Source organism: Corythoichthys intestinalis, chromosome 11 (assembly GCF_030265065.1).
Source record: "Corythoichthys intestinalis isolate RoL2023-P3 chromosome 11, ASM3026506v1, whole genome shotgun sequence".
Classification (NCBI taxonomy): domain Eukaryota; kingdom Metazoa; phylum Chordata; class Actinopteri; order Syngnathiformes; family Syngnathidae; genus Corythoichthys; species Corythoichthys intestinalis.
In genome coordinates this window covers 4,407,035-4,425,861 of record NC_080405.1, presented here as the reverse complement: position 1 = coordinate 4,425,861, position 18,827 = coordinate 4,407,035, and the positions used below count along the sequence as shown (strand labels likewise).

Here is an 18,827-nt window from a genome sequence, read left to right as displayed (position 1 = left end):
GCACGTATGTGCAAATTTTGGTGACTTTTCGTGCATGTTCAGGCCTCCAAATTGGCTGTTTTCATTTGCCCTGAAAAAAAAAAAAAAATCCTTTGCAAAACAATAGACCCTACCCACGTGACGTCACAACTCCTTCCTCCTGACTGGTGCCGCCCAATTGTCCGTCAACACATCATGTCTACCTGTTACGGCTACGTACATTCCTCCTATTTACGACGTGTTTTTCTGCTCGTTAACATTAATAATCAAAATGGTGAAGGCGTGTGTGGCGGTCGGTTGCAATAACAGAGAAGATAGACGGAGAAGACGGAGAGACTTGAAGTTCTACCGGATTCCGAGAGACCCGGAGAGATGAGAGCGAGATGGGCTGTTGCAATTCGACGAGAAAACTGGGCTCCAAACGATTACCACAGATTATGTAGTAGTCATTTTATATCTGGTAAGATGCATTTAATATATATTTAGAGGGTTTTGGGCTGACAACCACAAATAAGATCATTGCCAGGCTAATCGCCGACAACATACACGTATGTATGTAGTGAGAGTGCTATCGCTAAACCATATAAACATTAAAAGCCCTAACTCCATTGACAAACGACATGAAATACATTAGACTTGACAGTGGATGTTAGCAATAACAAAAGATTTTGAATTGAAAATTTCGTAACTCACCTTTCCAAGCACAAGATAGATTCCTGCCGAATTTTCGTGGACGAGGACCTGTTTCATCCAACCAGCAACGAAGTATTTATAAGCCTCCAAGCTCTTAAAATTTTTCAAACTTTCGTGAGAATAGGCTGATTTTGTGTGGACAAGATAGTTGTACATATCAGGGTAGCTAGCAGATGTCAGGCAAATACGGCGGAGACAGCGGGTCGAAAAACATCGATTTAGGCATCAAATATGGACCTGGCGAATGGATAAAAACAAAGCTTTTCCACATAACGCCTTTTATGCAACGCATCAAGTGAGTTTACGGCATCCGAAAGCACCGGGTCTTCCATGAAATGCATTATAAATTGCTCGATCAATTGAGACCATTGATAATACAGACACAAAATGACGGACAAGGGGGCGGAACCATACAGCGAGCACGTGATTTTGTGACGTCGGTGGGTAGGGTCTATAGGGCCTTCGCACGCCTAGTGCTCGGGCCCTAAATATTTTGTGACTGAGCGTACTACACCGCCCAGTCAGTAGATAGCGCTACTGTGTTCTTGTGAATGCCGGAAAGAGGAAACTACCATCACCTCTACTCACGCATGCGCATTCAATCATAATACGCTTGCCTACCAGCGGAGCGAGTCAGTCACAAGGTATTTTTACAACAATTATTACCCATCCATTAAGATGTTAAAAAGCGTGTTAACTTTATTTGAATTGATATGTATAGTGACGTTTTGAACGTACTCGATGTGGGTTTGAACGAGTAGTTTTATTATTTTATAGAGTTGAATAATGGCGACCGCCAGTAGCGCTCCATTGTGTCATGCGTGTATGTATGCTTGTTTACGTGCGCGTGCGGGAATGAGACCGTTGATCCTTTCCATGTTTTTATTAGAGCTAATTGCTGATAACAGTGTATTGTCGATTAGATTAGGGATATTGGTTTTTGTTTCTTTTTAGAGAGTAAATGATTATTTAGAGCAGTATTAGGTTTATCTTTGGGAGAAAAGTTACAAACGCACAAAGAGAGACAATATAGGGATGTTATTGTGCACGTTATTTTGGTTTTGTTAAAGAATATTGTTGTATGACTTGAATGATTGTATTCTGCCAGAATATTTCTGGGGAAGTGGATTGAACGGTTTATTATTTTAAAACAATTCTACAGTTTTTCCTCGACTGGTTTGGCTCATTTCTTGAAATGACCTTCTCCAAGCTCTACCTTCATTTGCCAAAATGTGGCAACATCATGGCTCACCTGCAAAAGGTCATTTCTCTCCCAAAACACAGTTCAGTCGTCTGTTAAAATTAAACCATTTTCTCATATAAATAGACAATGTCCCCGATCTCTTTGGTATTGTGTTGGCACCATTGGTCAAAAAGTTAAGATGTTTTGTCACTACGGCAACGGACTATAGAAATATCACTTATGTCACATTTCAGTCTTGGTCCAGACCATTCACTGACAATGAATGGTTACTGTAATTGATGTGTTTTGTCTAGCTGGCAGAAATCAAACTGAAACAAATGATGGAGCTACACTGTCATTGAAATTTTTACTGTATGTAAAATTCGTCAACAAAGTAGCTGTCAAGCATCGCAGTAGAAAGAAATTTTATCCATCAAAACACACTGTACTGTAAACACTTTAACACAAAAAAAGGACAATAATATGCAATATCGTTCACACCTGTAACTCCACCTCAATGGTTGTCCTCCTCATCCTCGCTCTCGTGGTCGTCCTCTCTCTGCTGTCTGTTTGGCCACGGACGGAACACACCCCTTTATCAGAGCAATGTAGAAAGAGTTGCGATACTCCCAGAGGGATCTATTATGTAATTTTACTTCCGAGCCTTGTGTAGTTCCAAACATCGCTTCGATGAAGGCGGACCCAATTTATCTGAAATACTGACTGTCAACTATATTCGGAGGTCGGTTGATGAAAAAAAAAAACTTTTTGAATTTTTAATAGTCTGTAGTCTATCAGAGGCGCTTTATGATGTATATGTTGAGCTTTATTTGTATGTGTGTGGTGTAATTATTTACATATTTTATCTTGGTTTACCAGCGATTTTGTCCTACTTTTTAATCTGACGCTGCTAACTGCGAATGTATCGCCGGTAGGCCTGAACGATATTGGAAAAAACTATTGCTGCGATTTTTTTGGGGTTTGCAATATATTGTGATATTATATTGCGATATTAAAAAAAAAATATATATATATATTTTTTTAAAATACATTTTTACTAGATGACTTGAATAGCTGTTTGGAAAGACTTTGGATGACTCATCATGACCACAGTGTACAGTAGTCCATCGTTTTTCGCGGTTAATAGGGACCAGAACCCGCGAAGTAGCGCATACCCCCCACCCCATTTTTGTGTGTGTGTGTGTGCTCAATGTATTTATTCAGATCTAGCACTGTTTTTTCTCACTTTTTTCCCCCAAAGTATGATTTTAAATAATGTATATATATTTAAATAAATGCTTTTTAAGCACTTCAAATGTAATAATTATGATCAGTTTTAAACATAACTGTCCTACTGAATAATTTTTAAACAGGAATAAAGTACTGTAGTAGAAAAATGCTTGGCTTTATTAAATGCTTCTGTTTACCTAACATGGCTGTGACTCTTGGAGTGACATGTAGAAATTACAAACTCCTCATAATCACTTCTGGCGTTTATTTTATATGTCTCGAACGTCTCCACATTCTCCCCCCACAGACAAACACATTCATTCCAGCCCGCGCATCTTTGCAGAAACTGATTAACAAGTTAACCCTTTAACACCCAAGCCTATTATGGCCGAATTTGCATGCATTTGATGTTGCCTTTATATTTCAAAGAAAAAATTGTTCACAATGGCCAAGTTGGGTCCCTTTTTTAAGGGCACCTTGAAGTTCATGTCCAAACTGTTGTTTTCTTCACTGACCAATTATAATCCACATTTTGGACCCAAAAAAGACAAAAAAAAAATCCCAAAATATTTTTTCAAAATTTGTAATGTTGATGTCCCATTGACAACCAAACATGCTTGACCAACCGTTTTGAAGCTTGATAATATTTATTCAACTTGTTAGGATAAACATTCAATAGAAAAAAACAAGATTGAATAGTTTTATGTTTGACAATACAACACAAACAGCAAGTATGGTCATAGGCGTTTTTGGCCTTTACACATACTGTGGTCAAAACAGGTTATATATAGTGCAAAATAGTGAGAGAAAAAAACCCCCGTATGTCATCTAACACAAAAAGAGTTTGGAGGATATCTCTTTGTGGAGTTAGGTATAATACCCATCACCTTATCTAAAGTATATACAGTGGTGCAGTGCAGTGTATCAAATATTTGTTCTCCCCACTGTACGTACATGCAATCAAGCTTCTCGAACACTCATCTTTATAAAAATTGAAAAGATTATAGTGAAGAAAAAATATATATAACATTGAAAAAAAGTATTTTAAAAAATATTGACAAGTAGTTCAGTTCAATTCAAATTTTTCTGGCATACGACCCAATAAAGGTGTTTTTTTTTTTTTTTTGCGCACTCAATAAACCTTCTGCATGAACAGGTCATGGAGCTGCGTCACACACAACATCACAGCCTACTCTTTCGCCGTTTGCGCGCTGCTGTCACTTCTACTCGCTGAGGCGCCGACTCATCCCAGGAAAACAACGACAAATACGGCTCATCTTCTTCCTTGAGTTAATGAAATAATGCATTAGCTTGCACTAAATTTAGTTTTAGATTCATTCTGCACGTTTCAAAGTCGCTCGCTCAATCCAACCGGCCGTTGCTTACTTCGAATGCCTCCTTTTCCTTACTTGGCGCCTCGCTCGGAAATTTATTAAAAATGTCCACATTCGGTTCGCCCTTCTTGACATCACAACGGCTCTTAGGGATATGTAGTCTTTTGTGCTGCTTTCAGTTTTGAAAAAGGACAAGAAATTATGGAAATATGGAGATAGATACATGGTCCATGCAGCGTTTTAATGCATTTTTATGAGTGCAATAATGTCATTTGAGGTTTATAGTTTTATCTCCCGTTTTTCTTGGTTGATTGACTTCAAATAAAAATTGGTGTGATCATCAACTTCCGCACTTTCAAATGACACCAACCAGCGGCACGTGGGTGACGTAATTACAGCGTGACGAAGCTTCAAAGACGACATGCGTAAACGCGTCGCTGCCGACACGTTCGGTGTTAAAGGGTTAAACGATGATTGACAGATTGCTGCCCGGCTTCTTTGACCAGATCAAAGCCATCGTTAACTTTAATAAGCAAGTGCCCCAGTGACTGAGAGCTGGGAAAGGGGGTGAGAGAGGCTGTGCGAGCGAATGAAGCAGATCAAAGGTTTGTGGATTGGGAAAAAAAAAAAAAAATCGCACGTCCTTGCAATGGGACTATCGCGCATGCACACATCGCGATGGCGATGTTTAAACGATATATCGTTCAGGCTTAATCGCCGGGGATAAATTAAGTCACTACCTCTTTTAAATTGTCAACTCTTACAGAGGCCCTTTATGACGTATACACTCATCTGTATTTCTAAGTATGGGTAGACGACAGGCTTTCAAGTGCCTATTTGCTCGATTTTGTAAGCTTTGAAGGTATCACCCTCCTCAAAAAGTACCATGACAACCTGTATTCTTTACACCAAAATGTTTGACATTGTTATATTTTAGAGATGTGTATAGATTGAAAAGTGATGTCAACAAATCGTAGACACATTTTTTTTAAATAGAAAACTAATTTAATGTATAGATTTTTTTTAGGTTAAATTTTCATGATGCACATGTGCTGGGGACAGCTTCTGGTGAATGCTGATGGTGACGCCGGTGTCAAATAAAGTGTTACCAAATACCATTATTAGCAATTAATGAAACAACTGGAACAGTAGCTAAATAAATGATAAGCACAGAACATTTAAGTTTGAATGTTATTTACATCAATAGCACCACAATGCATGCTAGAAGGCATGTGTTACCGATTAACACAAATCAACAAATAAGCCCATGAATGAATGGACTATAAGCTGCAGGATTCAAAATGAAGGAAAAAAGTAGCGGCTTATAGTCCGAAATTTACAGTAGTCTGCTCAATATGTAAATTTTGTAGATTGAATTAGCCTAATTTGCCTAACAAAAGTCCGATGCTTCGAATTCTAGTGTATTTAAAATTCTCTTTGCAAATTGCTCACATTTAACTCCACAAACTACAGCTGTAAACTTAATTACAAATGCATACACAAACATATATTAGTTAAAATAACTTCCAGCCTTATGTGGGCCAAACCAGACCGCAGCTATCCTTTATCCATGTTAGACGAAAGTCTGCTCCTCAGTCATAAGGCGACAGTCCAGCCAGACCCAACGCTGCCACCAGAGGGCAGTGTATCCTCTATCATTAAACAAAATACAATACAGTGGTACCTCGACATACGATCGCTTCGACACACGATCTTTTCGACATCCGACGTAAAATTTGACACGTCATTTCTTTCTACATCCGACGACATGCTCGAAATACGACGACATGACAGCACCGCAAAAGAACCCACGGCAGATTTTCTTGTGTGAGAAATCAACACAGGTTTAAAAAAAAGTTGGTACTGTTGGTGAAACAAGTAAAAAAGTGACGCTTACCTTCTAAATGAAGATGCAAATTCTAGAAAAATATGAGCGTGGGGTGCGCATCCGTGAATTGGCTCAACAATACAGCTCCACGGTCCTCTTCCGCTCACCGTTCGCCAGTCTTTATAAGTTAAGGTGACAATTATTATTGTGATAATATGGCCACGGAAATCGCCAGCTTCGTCACTTTTTTCTGAAATTTCCGGGTTCACGGTGAATCAGCAACCAGCACAGTTTTGCTCAATAGACGATGTTTATTGATTAGAAAATGTAGACTAAATGAAGATTTATTGATTACAATCCCACAAAGGCAAGCAAATACCAAGCAAAACACAAGTGGCAACGATGACGTTAGATCTAATTTGTCAATCCCAGAATCCCCACGTTACCGTTACAGCACAACAAACTGTTCCTTAACAATGAAAATCGCTTACCGTTGACAAATGAGCAGGGAGCCAATGCTCCGGCAAAGCGGCAAAGGAACCAAACCAAGCGACCCGTACGTAATCCTCTGATAGACTTCCACAATTTCTTAAACATCGGTATTCTGTTACGGCTCACCTAGTATTACTTTACAGTGTTTCCCACAGGATTTTAGGAGACTGTGGTGGGAGGGTCTCTGACCCTCGGGGTAGGTTGTGTGTGTGTACATTTTCAAGCCTGGTGTATCTCTTTAGGGCATTTTGAGACCACTGAATGTAATATAAATTGCTGTATGCGGTGTCGCTGGATAGCGCCAAATGCAGCAGAATGCAGCAGACAGTAGTCCCGTAGCCTGGTACACCAGACTCAGCGGCAATATGTTCCAATCCGCGGTAATTTCGGTTTTACATGACCAAAGACACATCGAGTCGCTAAAACCAACAGTCTGTCTCGCGCTAGCCATGTTAAATATGTTGAAATGTCTCTCGCTAGTTTCTTGTCGCTTTACCGACGTCGTGTCAGCCCGTCGCTGATTGGTCCGCTCCACTGTCTATTTGCTGTGGCTGACTCCGCCCTGGAATTTTTTTTCTGCTGAATGGTGGCCAGACTCATACTCTCATAGCCAGGCATGAAAATGGGTCAGGGGTTAAAAAAGTGAGAAGGGTGTGGAGGAAATATGTTCCAGTACACTGTACACCCCAACAAAATATTGAGCTCTGTCGACCCACACTGTGTTTCAGCAGGGCCGTGCAGAGACCGGTGGAGCGGCAGGTGCTCGTAGATCAAAAGGAGCACATGAACAAGTATTTAATACACCTTAAAACAACATAACTTCAATTTTAACCAGTTTTAGATAATAATTGGCTGCGACTGTGACATACTTTAATTGGGAGGGGGCAACAGTGAATAGAAATCAAAACTGTCATCAACACTTTCTGGCTGTGACTCAGTCAGTCTGCCTCTTTTCTTCCTTCAACCTCTGCATCAAAACTTCCTTCCTCAACTTGTTCATCTGAGAACAAACCACATCAGATGGTCACTGAGCCACCAACAGCACTGTTTTCTCAAAACTATTATTTCATTATTATCCATACTTAACAACTCTAGCACCTAATGATTAATAAAGCAATGATATAAAATCTTATAGAAAAATAACATTGTAATTGTGTTTATAATTGTATTTAATACCCGACTATCCTTGCAAACTTGTTCTTACCAGGTCTGCTATTCACCCAGCTGATGAGGTATCCACTGCCTTTAGCAGCCTCATCCAACTCCTTTTTTTATCCCTCCATGTCCTTTCCCTACGAGGCATGTCTATGTAATGAAATATAAATATTAAAAAAAAAACAAAAAAAAAAAACAGACTCCCCGGTGGCTTTTAGTTTTAAAGCTTTCTTAATTTCTTTCTCTCTCAATAACGATGGAGGTAGATTTGTGTTTTTATTATTCAATCAAAAAACAAAGTTACTTCTATCAAAAACAAAGTTGCTACTTCGCGGTTTTCACTTATTGCGGCGGGTTCTGGTCCCCATTAACCGCGAAAAACGAGGGATCCATGTATTTCTGAAAAGCTTTAAGAAGCAAGAGTCATTCCCACCAGTCGTCGGGCCGGTGTTGTGCCGACACCGACCGTCAGCTCAAGTCCCAGCCGAAAATAACGCGTCTCCGGCGGACAACGGGAGCGATGCGAGGCGCCCCCCTCCATCCGAGAGCATGCCGCTTAATTTGACTCAACAGTGTGTTTCTTCGTTTATATTACCGCTAAATACACAACCTTGACGCCAATTTAACGGGAGCTATTTTTTTTCATGGGAGATTTGGCTAGCTCTGGCAGTGTTCAACGCAAGCTGCAACGAATGGCAGTAACTTTTTTATATCGCAAAATGTGAAAACGATTGAAACCATTACTCACCAAATTCAATCTGCTGGCAAGTACAGGCAAGTGTGTATGCTGCGCTCTGGTCTGCCCGGGTGTGGATAAGGCCTGCTTTTTGTTTTCGCAGCTTTGCAATGCAACCAAAGGCTCTTCGAGCACTCCATGTACACCGTAAGGAGTGCGCGCGTTTGGAATAATGGAACGCAGCTTGGGTCGATGATTGGTTCTCGTCAGCGAAGCATCTAGAAGGATTTGCTGACTGTCCAAGTGTTTTTTAAAAAAAACGATTTCTTAAGTGCTCAGTTTACGTACTAAGTTAATCACATGATGATAATAATAATAATAATAATTAAATAAAACCTCCCGACCCCCCCTCCCAAAAAGAATTTCTCCTCGGATCTACGCAATTCACGTAGGTCGCCCTTTTTGACTTCAAAACGGCGAATTTCGCCGAAAGGTGAGAGATTTTCATGCCTACATAGCACAGCTATGAGTCTGGTGTACCAGGCTAGTAGTCCCGTCTATGAGCACCGACCTGTTGGCACGTGTGTCTGTGTGTGTGCACGCGCGCGCTCTCGCACGCGCGGGTAGTAGAGTGGAGTGGGCTACAGCTGTGTAATCCGCTGACTGACGCATCTGATTATTATCTTTTTTTTTTTTCCAAACGAGACTGTGGCGGGCCGCCACAGTCTCGTTCATTGGTGGGAAACACTGCTTTATCAAACAACACAACCCCAGTATTACGTATTCCAATTCACCAAATAATACAAATCTCAGTCAGTTTATCAAGTAATACGACAAACCAAGCCTACAACGCCACTAATGTTTTGCTTGTTTTTTGCTTTCCTTTGTGGGATTGTAATCAAGAAATCTCATTTATTCTGCATTTTCTAATCAATAAACATCGTCATTGAGCAAAAGTGTGCTGGTTGCTGACTCACCGCGAACCCGGAAATTTCAGAAAACAGTCACGTTTTTATCATTTATTTAATAACTTATCCAACACAAAATGCCTACTGTCCGCCGCCGTTGACTGTGCTCTCAAGAGAACAAAAGTATTATCTCAACCGCAGTGACCTCTCTCACTGTGACGTCCCACGGTGCGTTCAGGTAAAGAAAAAAAAGTCCGCCACATTAGAATCCGATTCGTTACATTATTTACGGGAATAATTATTAATTATTATTATATTATTCGGATTGTTATTTATAACTTATTTGTTTTGCTATGTGTAATTGTTATTTGTATGGTACCAGCAGTATTTATTGAGGATTTAGTGTGGAGTTTTGGGCTGTGGAACGAACTAATGGAATTATAATGTATTTCTATGGAAAAATCCTGCTCGATATACGACCATTTCCATTTACAAATAAGGTCCTGGAACAAATTAACTACGTTTGTAGAGGTACCTCTGTACTTTTGAACTTTTTGGGTAGTTATTTTGGGGTACTTAAAAGGTCAATTCCGACTTGCGCGGAAATTCGGTTTACGTCGCCAGCGTAAGAACGGAACTCGTTCGTAAACCGGAGACTACCTGTCGTCAAGTTCGAGATTCACCTGAGTCAATTTTTCAATCAGTAAAAGATATTCATATCATGTATTGTCATGTTATTATGTTCCTAATTTTGACAATTGAATGAACTCGTGTGTATATTATGGTTGACACAATGAAATAATGCTGTCAACAATTAAGATCAGCAAGATTTTTACAATTGGTAAGTGTGCTAACTGTAATGAATAATTTGCAAAGATGTGCAAGACATTTGCAATTTTTATAAACTGTAGACAATTGTGTTTCATCATTTGCAAAGTATGTTAAGACATTTGCAATTTGTTGAATTCAACCCTGTTGTGAAGGCGTGCCCAGTGGTTTGGAGGGTTGTCCATGTTGCTTTGAGAACATCATTTCCGTTTGAAGAAATGAGACAAACCAATGGAGAAAAACTAAGCCGCTGCTAGCTGAGCGAGGCAAGACAAACTAATGTGTCTGTTCCTTAACATTCACAGATCCTTTACTGATCCGCACTGCACACTGCCTGAGTGTTTCCTGGGCCAACTCTAACAAAAATCCGGAGCTCGTCCGGGATCCAGCGCCACCTATTAGGGAGAACAGGAATTACAACAGCGTGAACCTGTGCACTTCGGGGAATGCTACAGTTCATCATCCGGAGTGTATAGGCTGCAGGAACTAAAGATGGCTACCACAACCCCACGAAGGATGCTAATCTTCAAGATTCAAAAGAGACTCCTTGCCTTGAGTATCAGCCAGCTACAGATGGTCGCAAGTGCGATTGACGACAGATCAGGACTTGATGCCGAGGCTTTGAGTGAACGAGAACTGTTGAATTTGATTGTTGACTACCTAAAGAGTGAGAAGTTGAAACACACGGAAGATGAGGGCCTGGCTCGAATCCTTCGCCTGGATGACACGCTCGATCAACTAGTGAAAGCCCCGGATTGGGAAGATGCTGACGAGGGAGGAATGAGCGAGGGTGCGCTCGTTCAGGCGGAGGATACGAAGACTCGTCGACGGAACACTTCAAATACGGCGCCTGTGGACGGCCGCCCGCAGTCCTCGCTCGGGGAAAGTGACGTTGGCACTCTTCAACTAGCCACGGAGGGAGACGGTAACGTACCCATTCGGAACCTCACTACTTCATCGCCAAGCAGATCCATCGCTGACAGTGCTGCCTATACCCTTCCCGACCAAGCCAGTCTGTCGTCCAGTGTGGGTGAGCAGATGTTGAAATTTACAGTTTTTTTCCATGCAGACAGTTTTAAGATTGATGACATCTGACTCAGGGCCTGAAATATCATACAGCGGCCTTTGTAAACATAAAAACCTATCCAATGAACCTACTCTAATCGACAATATTGCAAGTGCCATGGCAATCAATAACTTTTGGGAAGATAATATAAGTGAAAAAGGACAAAAAAAAAAAAAAAAAAAAAAAAGGAAAGCTCATGTAATGTGATGTATGCAACTCTACCATGTTAGACTGTGCGTCCCTGGCTGTAGGGGGACGGGTATTGATAAGCATATGCTTTCCCCGTCTGCCTTTGTCTGTCTTCGGTTTCCTTTCTTTCTTCGGGCAAATTATTCCACATTTTGTGACTGTCAAAGATTTCTTTCTTTCTTCGGGCAAATTATTCTACATTTTGTAACGTCAGTGATACCGATGATGATGACAATAAACATTTCATTCATTCAAACCAAGGGGCACTAGAAGGGTTCGATGAATTGTTCACAGAATCATTTTAGAAGATGTAAAGTAGGGCTGTCTCGATCGCATATATTTGCACCTAGTCACCTGATTTGAGAATCTGTCAATTAGGGATGCAACGATACAGTTAAGTCACGGTTCGGTACGATTTTCGATATGAGGGACACAATTTTCAATGCGATTCAATACATTTAATGCTCTCAAACAAAAAATACAAGTGTTATTAATTTTTTTTTTTAATGTTTTTTTTATTTTGCTAACAAGCAAAAATAACAATGCTATCATACTAAACATGCATTTTAGTGCATAATATTTATGTGCTTACTTCTTAGTGATCTGAAGAAATTTTGTATAAAAGTGCTGAGAACAATCTTTACTGTTTGTAAAGTGAGGCGGAGTACACTGCTGATTGCTACAGCTCTCCTAGCAGTAGGCATGTGCCGGTTACCGGTTTCACGGTTTACCGCGGTGTGAAAACGTTGCGGTTTCAAAACCACTAAAATTTTCCGTCAGACCGTAGTACGGTATTCGCCATTTTTCATGTGTCAAAAATGCAGCCAGAGGTGGCGTGGCGCGGCAGCGCTCACCCCCTCCCGTTTGTTTCTGTGTGTGAAAGTGATGCTATCGGCTAAACAGCAAGCAAACCCAAAAACAAGTACTCCAATCATAAGTCGTTCTTTTCTTCAATTTATTGAGCTCTCAAATCGTGGTAAGTGTAATATACAAAATAAATACATTTAAAATGTTGTACAATTGTATTTTTCCATGTGTGAGACGTGAGTAGCTTCAACAGATTAGCACCATGGAAAAGTTCGCTAAAAACAAAACACACATTTTCCTTTCAAATTCGATATACGCACTAACTAAAAGCTTACAAAGATGAATGTTAGCCTAGGCTTAGCTGGAAGAGCAACTTCGTCGAGTGTTACAGCCGCAGAGTGAGAAAACAAGCTTGATTTGCTTGAATGAAGGGGGGGGAAAGGCATAGCATCAAAGATCGTTAATTGACGAAAGATGATCTTGCCCTAAGCACAAATCCACGTTTGTTAGCTCAAGAAGAGGTCTCACTCCCAATGTTTTTTTTTTTTTAGATGAAACCTTTCCACAACAATATTTACATTTTAACTAACTTTTACATTTTTAACTAACTTATACTAACTTGTACATTTTTAACTAACTTATTAACTTATGAATTCTTTATGTTCTTTTTAACACAAAGGCATGACCAGATTTGACACAGTGGCTGAAAATGGCAAAACTTCACTTGAGCTTTTCCACCCTCAAAAAAAAAAAAAAAAAAAAAGTCATGCAGTATACATTTTTAAAAATTTTATTCAGAAGTGTTTTTACTTTTTTACAGAAATTATTTTGTTCTTGCTCTAATCTTAAGCAACTTGAGCTGTGGCTGTGGGTATAGTCTATTAGTTATATTTTAATTGTATTTAAAATGTTTTTTTTTTTTTCTTATTGATAATGTATTTATTTTAACAATATATTCATGTTCCAATTTGCAACTATGTTCTGAAAAACAAAAAAAATCCTGTTCAATGGAAAAAAGTTATTTTTTTTAACCCATACATCTCAAAATAACACATTTTGTAGCTATAATTGCAATACCGTGATACCGTGAAACCGCGGTATTTTTGCTCACGGTTATCGTACCGTCAAAATCTCATACCGGCACATGCCTACCTAGCAGCTAGGTTTACCACATGAGCAAAATATCCTATTTGTGGTCCAAGTCAATCTGTGTCACGTACTGAATTAACATTATTTGCAGCATTATCTATATTCACTGGTATGGATTGATTTGGCCTGCTTAACTTCCATTTATTCACAGCGGCTTTTAACTCATCAATGTAGTATGGACTACGTGTCCTGACCCGACCCGAATTTCGGGCAAGGTTGGGCCTGAAATGTCAATTATCACATTCAGGTCGGGCCGGGCTTCTCTCTTGCTAACTTTTTTGTAATAAATATATATTTATATATGTAAACTAAAACGATGTATGGATGTTAAACTAAGGAAAACTACTTGTTATAAAATAAATTGGATGAAACGGAAGGCGCTGGATGGGAATTATGAACAGATGCCGCGCAGAGCCTCTCCTTGTCAGAGAGGCACGTCCATGTGAGCACAACATCCCACACAAAAATTTATTTAACAAGCTTTTCCAGCGTTATTTCATTGTGTAAATGAATTTGTAATGATTATAAAAATATGTAGACTATTTAAACATTTAAAAAACTTTCTGCCAACTCGAGGAAATTAAAATAAATGTCAAATGGGCTGCTGCATTTAATTGCCAAGGAATTGAAACATGAACCATCCAGCTTATAGAAAAGACACACAAATATAAAATCTATAAATGTTTATTGAATATGCATATACAGTCTTGTTTAACTGGGAAAATTCTTTACAAGAAACAGGGTTTAATTTGTTTTTCCAAGCAGTGCTCTGTCCAGGTCTGACTGACGCATCGCATCCCCGAGTTTCCTCCTTCTCCTGAGTCCTCACAGATAAAACATAAAATTTCGTTTTTCGTGCTCCTGCCTACAAAAAAAACATAAAATTTTGTTTTTTTTTTCGGGCTTGGACCTGCAAATCAAGTTAATTGATCGGGCCGGGTCGGTCTGGATTTTTTTTTAGCCTCGATCTTACCTCTAGCGCGCATGCGTGCGTAGATTTGTAGGGGCGGGGGGTTGTATCCGCGGGTTATTGTGTGCTTTTATGTGTGTTTAACTGAATTTAACTGTAGCTGAACTGTAGTATTGGCCTCTGCGCATTTTGGCGTTTTTTTCCCCCTGAAAATACTGTCACAATGATATGTTCACGTAGTCTCGTCCGTCCGCGGGTGTACGGACCGCGTGACAGTCGTATGCTGTCGGAATTGGGCATCGCTGGCGATTTGCATCGTATTTGCTGCGTCATTCAGAACGTAGCTGCGCGTAGCGCGAGGGACTCTGTGTGTTTTGGGGGTTCAGCTTTTGTCTTTCCTCGCTAGCAATGATCTTCGTGTACCATGAACAAATGCAGCTCCCGCCCAGTTTGGGGGAGGATGGGGGCTGCTAACAGGGAGGAGCTCTTTTTTCTTTTTTTCAAGGCAAGGTAGCAACTAACATTGTTTTACTCATTAAACCAAATAATCAACAAAAATGCATATTCTTACTGAGAAAAAAGTGTGGACACCCTACCACCTAATAGCTTGTGTTACCCTCTTTGGCTGAAATAACTTCAGTGAGATGCTTTTTTGTAGCCATCTACTAGTCTTTGATATCCGTCTGAAGAAAGTTTGCCCCACTCCTCAACGCAGAATACTTTCAGCTGTGAGATGTTTGAGGGGGTTCTTGCATGTACAGCCCGTTTCAAGTCACTCCACAGCATCTCAATGGGATTAAGATCTCGGCTTTGACTCAGCCATTCCAAGACTCTCCATTTCTTTTCAGCCAGTCCTTGGTGGATTTACTGGTATGTTTTGGGTCATTGTCATGTTGCTGGGTCCAGTTTTGCTTCAGCTTTAATTTTTTCACAGATGATCTCACATGTTCCTCAAGTACCCTCTAATACACGATAGAAATCAGGGTGGATTCTATGATGGTGAGCTGGCCAGGTCCTGCTCAAGCAAAGCATCCCCAAACCATGACACTTCCACCTCCATGTGTCCTTTGTTCTGGTGTCCTAATAATTCAATTTTAAATTCATCTGTCCAAAGAACATTATTCCAGAAATCCTGGTCTTTGTCTACGTTCACGCTGACAAACTTCAATCTGGCCTTCAAGTTCTTCTTGGAGAGAAAAGGTTTCTTCCTTGCACACCTCCCATGAAGGTTAAAATTGTGAAGTCTCTTTCTGATTGTAGAGGCATGCACTTTCACATCAACAGTAGCAAGAGCCTGCTCTATCCAGTGATAACATTTTAGGGTTTTTTTGAGACTTCTTTTAGCATCTTGCGATCTGTTTCCGAGGTGAACTTGCTTGGACAGCCAGGATTGGGCGTGTTGGCAGGTGTTTCGAATGTCCTCCACTTGTAGACTATTTTCCGGACAGTGGAATGGCGAATTTTATATTCTTTTGAGATCTTTTAAAATCCCTTACCAGACTCATAAGCGTCTACAATCTTCTTTCTGAAGGCCTTAGACAGCTCATTTGATCTCACCATGGTGTTTTCACTACTTGAACAGTCAGTCACTGTTGAAAGTCTTCTGCGTTGAGGAGTGGGGCAAACTTTCTTCAGACCGATGACAAAGACTGGTAGATGGCTCCAAAAAGCGTCTCAATGAAGTTATTTCAGCCAAAGGGGGTAACGCTAGCCATTAAGTGGTAGGGTGTCCTAACTTTTTCCTCAGTTAGACTATGTATTTTTGTTATTAGGTTTAATGAGTAAAAAAATGTTGTTGTTTTTTTAACTTGCAATTCAATCACTTTCTTTTCCAGAGATAAAGAAAAACAAGATCAGGCATTGATATGTTAACATTTCTTTTCATTCCATTTCAAGAACTGAATATTTAATGGAGTGTCCTATTTTTTTCACATGACTATATTTTGTACATATATTCACGATTTTTCACTGTTGGTCTCCTGCATATAACGTGTTTTAACCATAGTATGTAGAGAGGAAAAAAATGCACATGACCATATCTGCTGTTTTTGTTGAATTCTCAAACTGACAAATTGAATAAACATTATCACGCTTCAAAACATTTCGTTGAGCATGTTTGGTTGTCAATGGGACATCAATATTACAAATTTTGACCAAAAACTTCAGATTTTTTGTTGTCTTTTGGGGTCCAAAATGTTGATCATAATTGGTCAGTGAAGAAAGCAACAGTTTGGACTAGACATGTGCCGGTTACCGGTTTCACGGTTTACCGTGGTGTGAAAACGTCGCGGTTTCAAAACCACTAAAATTTTCCGTCATACCTTAGTACGGTATTCGCTATTTTTCATGTGCCAAAATGCAGCCGAAGTGGCTTGGTGCGGCACCGCTCACCCCTTCCCGTTTGTTGCCGTGAGTGTCACTAAACAGCCAGCAAACCCAAAAACAAATCCTCCAAACACAAGGCGTACTTTTCTTCAATTTATTGAGCTCTCAAATCGTGGTGAAATATACAAATAAATACATTTAAAACGTTGTACAATTGTATTTTTCCACGTGTGATTAGGTTCAACAGGATAGCAGTAGCACCATTAAAAAGTTCGCTAAAAACAAAACACACATTTTCCTTTCAAATTCAATATACAAACTAACTAAAACTTACAAAGACGAATGTTAGCCTAGGCTAAACTGGGAGAGCAGCTTCTTTTATGTCTCACAGCCGCTGAGTGAGAGAAAAGCTTGAATGAAGGGGGGAAAGAAAAAGAATCGCGTCAAAGATCGCTAATTGAGAGAGGATGTCTCACTCCTCACTTTTTTTCTTTTTTTTTTAGATGAAACCTTTCCTCAACAATATTTACATTTTAACTAATTTATAAAGCTAACTTATACATTTTTAACTAACTTATTAACTTATGAATTCTTTGTTCTTTTTAACACAAAGGCATGGCATCATGTAGACTAGAGTTGACACAGTGGCTGAAAATGGCGAAACTTCACTTGAGCTTCCCCCCTCAAAAAAAAGTCATACAGTATATATTTTTAATTTTATTTAGAAGTGTTTTTACTTTTTATAGCAATTATTTTGTTCTTACTCTAATATTGAGCAACTTGAGCTGTGGCTGTGGGTATAGTCTAGGTTCTATTTATTTTAATTTTATATGAAATTTGTTATTTTTTGTTAATTTATTTATTTTCACATTATATTCATGTTCCAATTTGCAAATATGTTTTGAAAAAATCCTGTTCAATGGATTTTTTTTTTTTTTAAACCCATACATCTCGAAATTTTGGAGCTATAATTGCAATACCGTGATACCGTGAAACCGCGGTATTTTTGCTCACGGTTATCGTACCTTGAAAATCTCATACCGGCACATGCCTAGTTTGGACATGAAATAGCCTTCATGTGTCCTGAAAAAAAGGGACCCAATCTGGCCATTGTGAACATTTTTTTCTTTGAAATATAAAGGTAACATCAAAGGCATGCAAATTAGGACAAAATAGCCTGAGGTGGTTAAAGGTTAATTAGGTTTATATTCCTGAGAAATGTAACCCTAACCCCCCATTGAATAATCTGTTTGGTCTTATTAATGTCCCATCCCCAGCAAAGGTGTACATGCAGGTTATGCTGTTCTATCGTCCCTACCAATGTTGAGACCAAACCTACGTCCTTGATTGGAATGCTGTCCTTCACCAACAACTCCCAATTCTGCAGTATTTGCTGCTTTGTTGATTTACCATCTTAATTTTATTCTTTTTTTCTCGAAAAAGTGTCCCTATTAGTCTTTGCTACTGCGGATTAGGCCTAAATGATATTGGACCTGTTGCGATTTTTATGGGGTTTGCGATATATTGCGATATTGTATTGCGATATTTAAAAAAATATATATATATATTGGAGCTGTCAAACGATTAAAATTTTTAATCGAGTTAATTACAGCTTAAAATTAATCGTAATTAATCACAATTAATCGCAATTCAAACCATCTATAAAATATGCCATATTTTTCTGTAAATTATTGTTGGAATGGAAAGATAAGACACAAGATGGACATATACATTCAACATACGGTACATAAGGACTGTATTTGTTTATTATAACAATAAATCCACAAGATGGCATTAAAATTATTAACATTCTGATAAAGCGATCCATGGATAGAGGGACTTGTAGTCCTTAAAAGAAAAATGTTAGTACAAGTTATAGAAATGTTATATTAAAACCCTTCTTAATATTTTTGTTTTAATAAAATTTGTAAAATCTTCAATCAAAAAATGAACTAGTAGCCCGCCATTGTTGATGTCAATAATTACTTACACAATGCTTATGGGTGCTGAAGCCTATAAAATCAGTCGCACCCAAGCGCCAGCAGAGGGCGGCAAACCTCCATAAAACACAACAA

At 39.2% G+C, this 18,827-nt stretch overlaps 1 protein-coding gene across 4 annotated transcripts in view; it reads left to right on the top strand.

Annotated features, from left to right (window-relative positions):
- The first annotated feature begins 1,235 nt into the window (after positions 1-1,235).
- LOC130923660 (oocyte zinc finger protein XlCOF6-like) overlaps positions 1,236-18,827 on the top strand; it is a 37,614-nt gene continuing 20,022 nt past the window's right edge. For all 4 annotated transcript variants that reach the window (XR_009064740.1, XR_009064739.1, XM_057849511.1 and 1 more), the window contains exons 1-2: positions 1,236-1,316; positions 10,612-11,336. Coding sequence is in view for 2 of the 4 variants with exons in the window: in XM_057849511.1 (XP_057705494.1) it covers positions 10,799-11,336 (538 nt within the window). In the remaining 2 variants the exon portion in view is untranslated. The remainder of the gene's footprint in view (positions 1,317-10,611; positions 11,337-18,827) is intronic.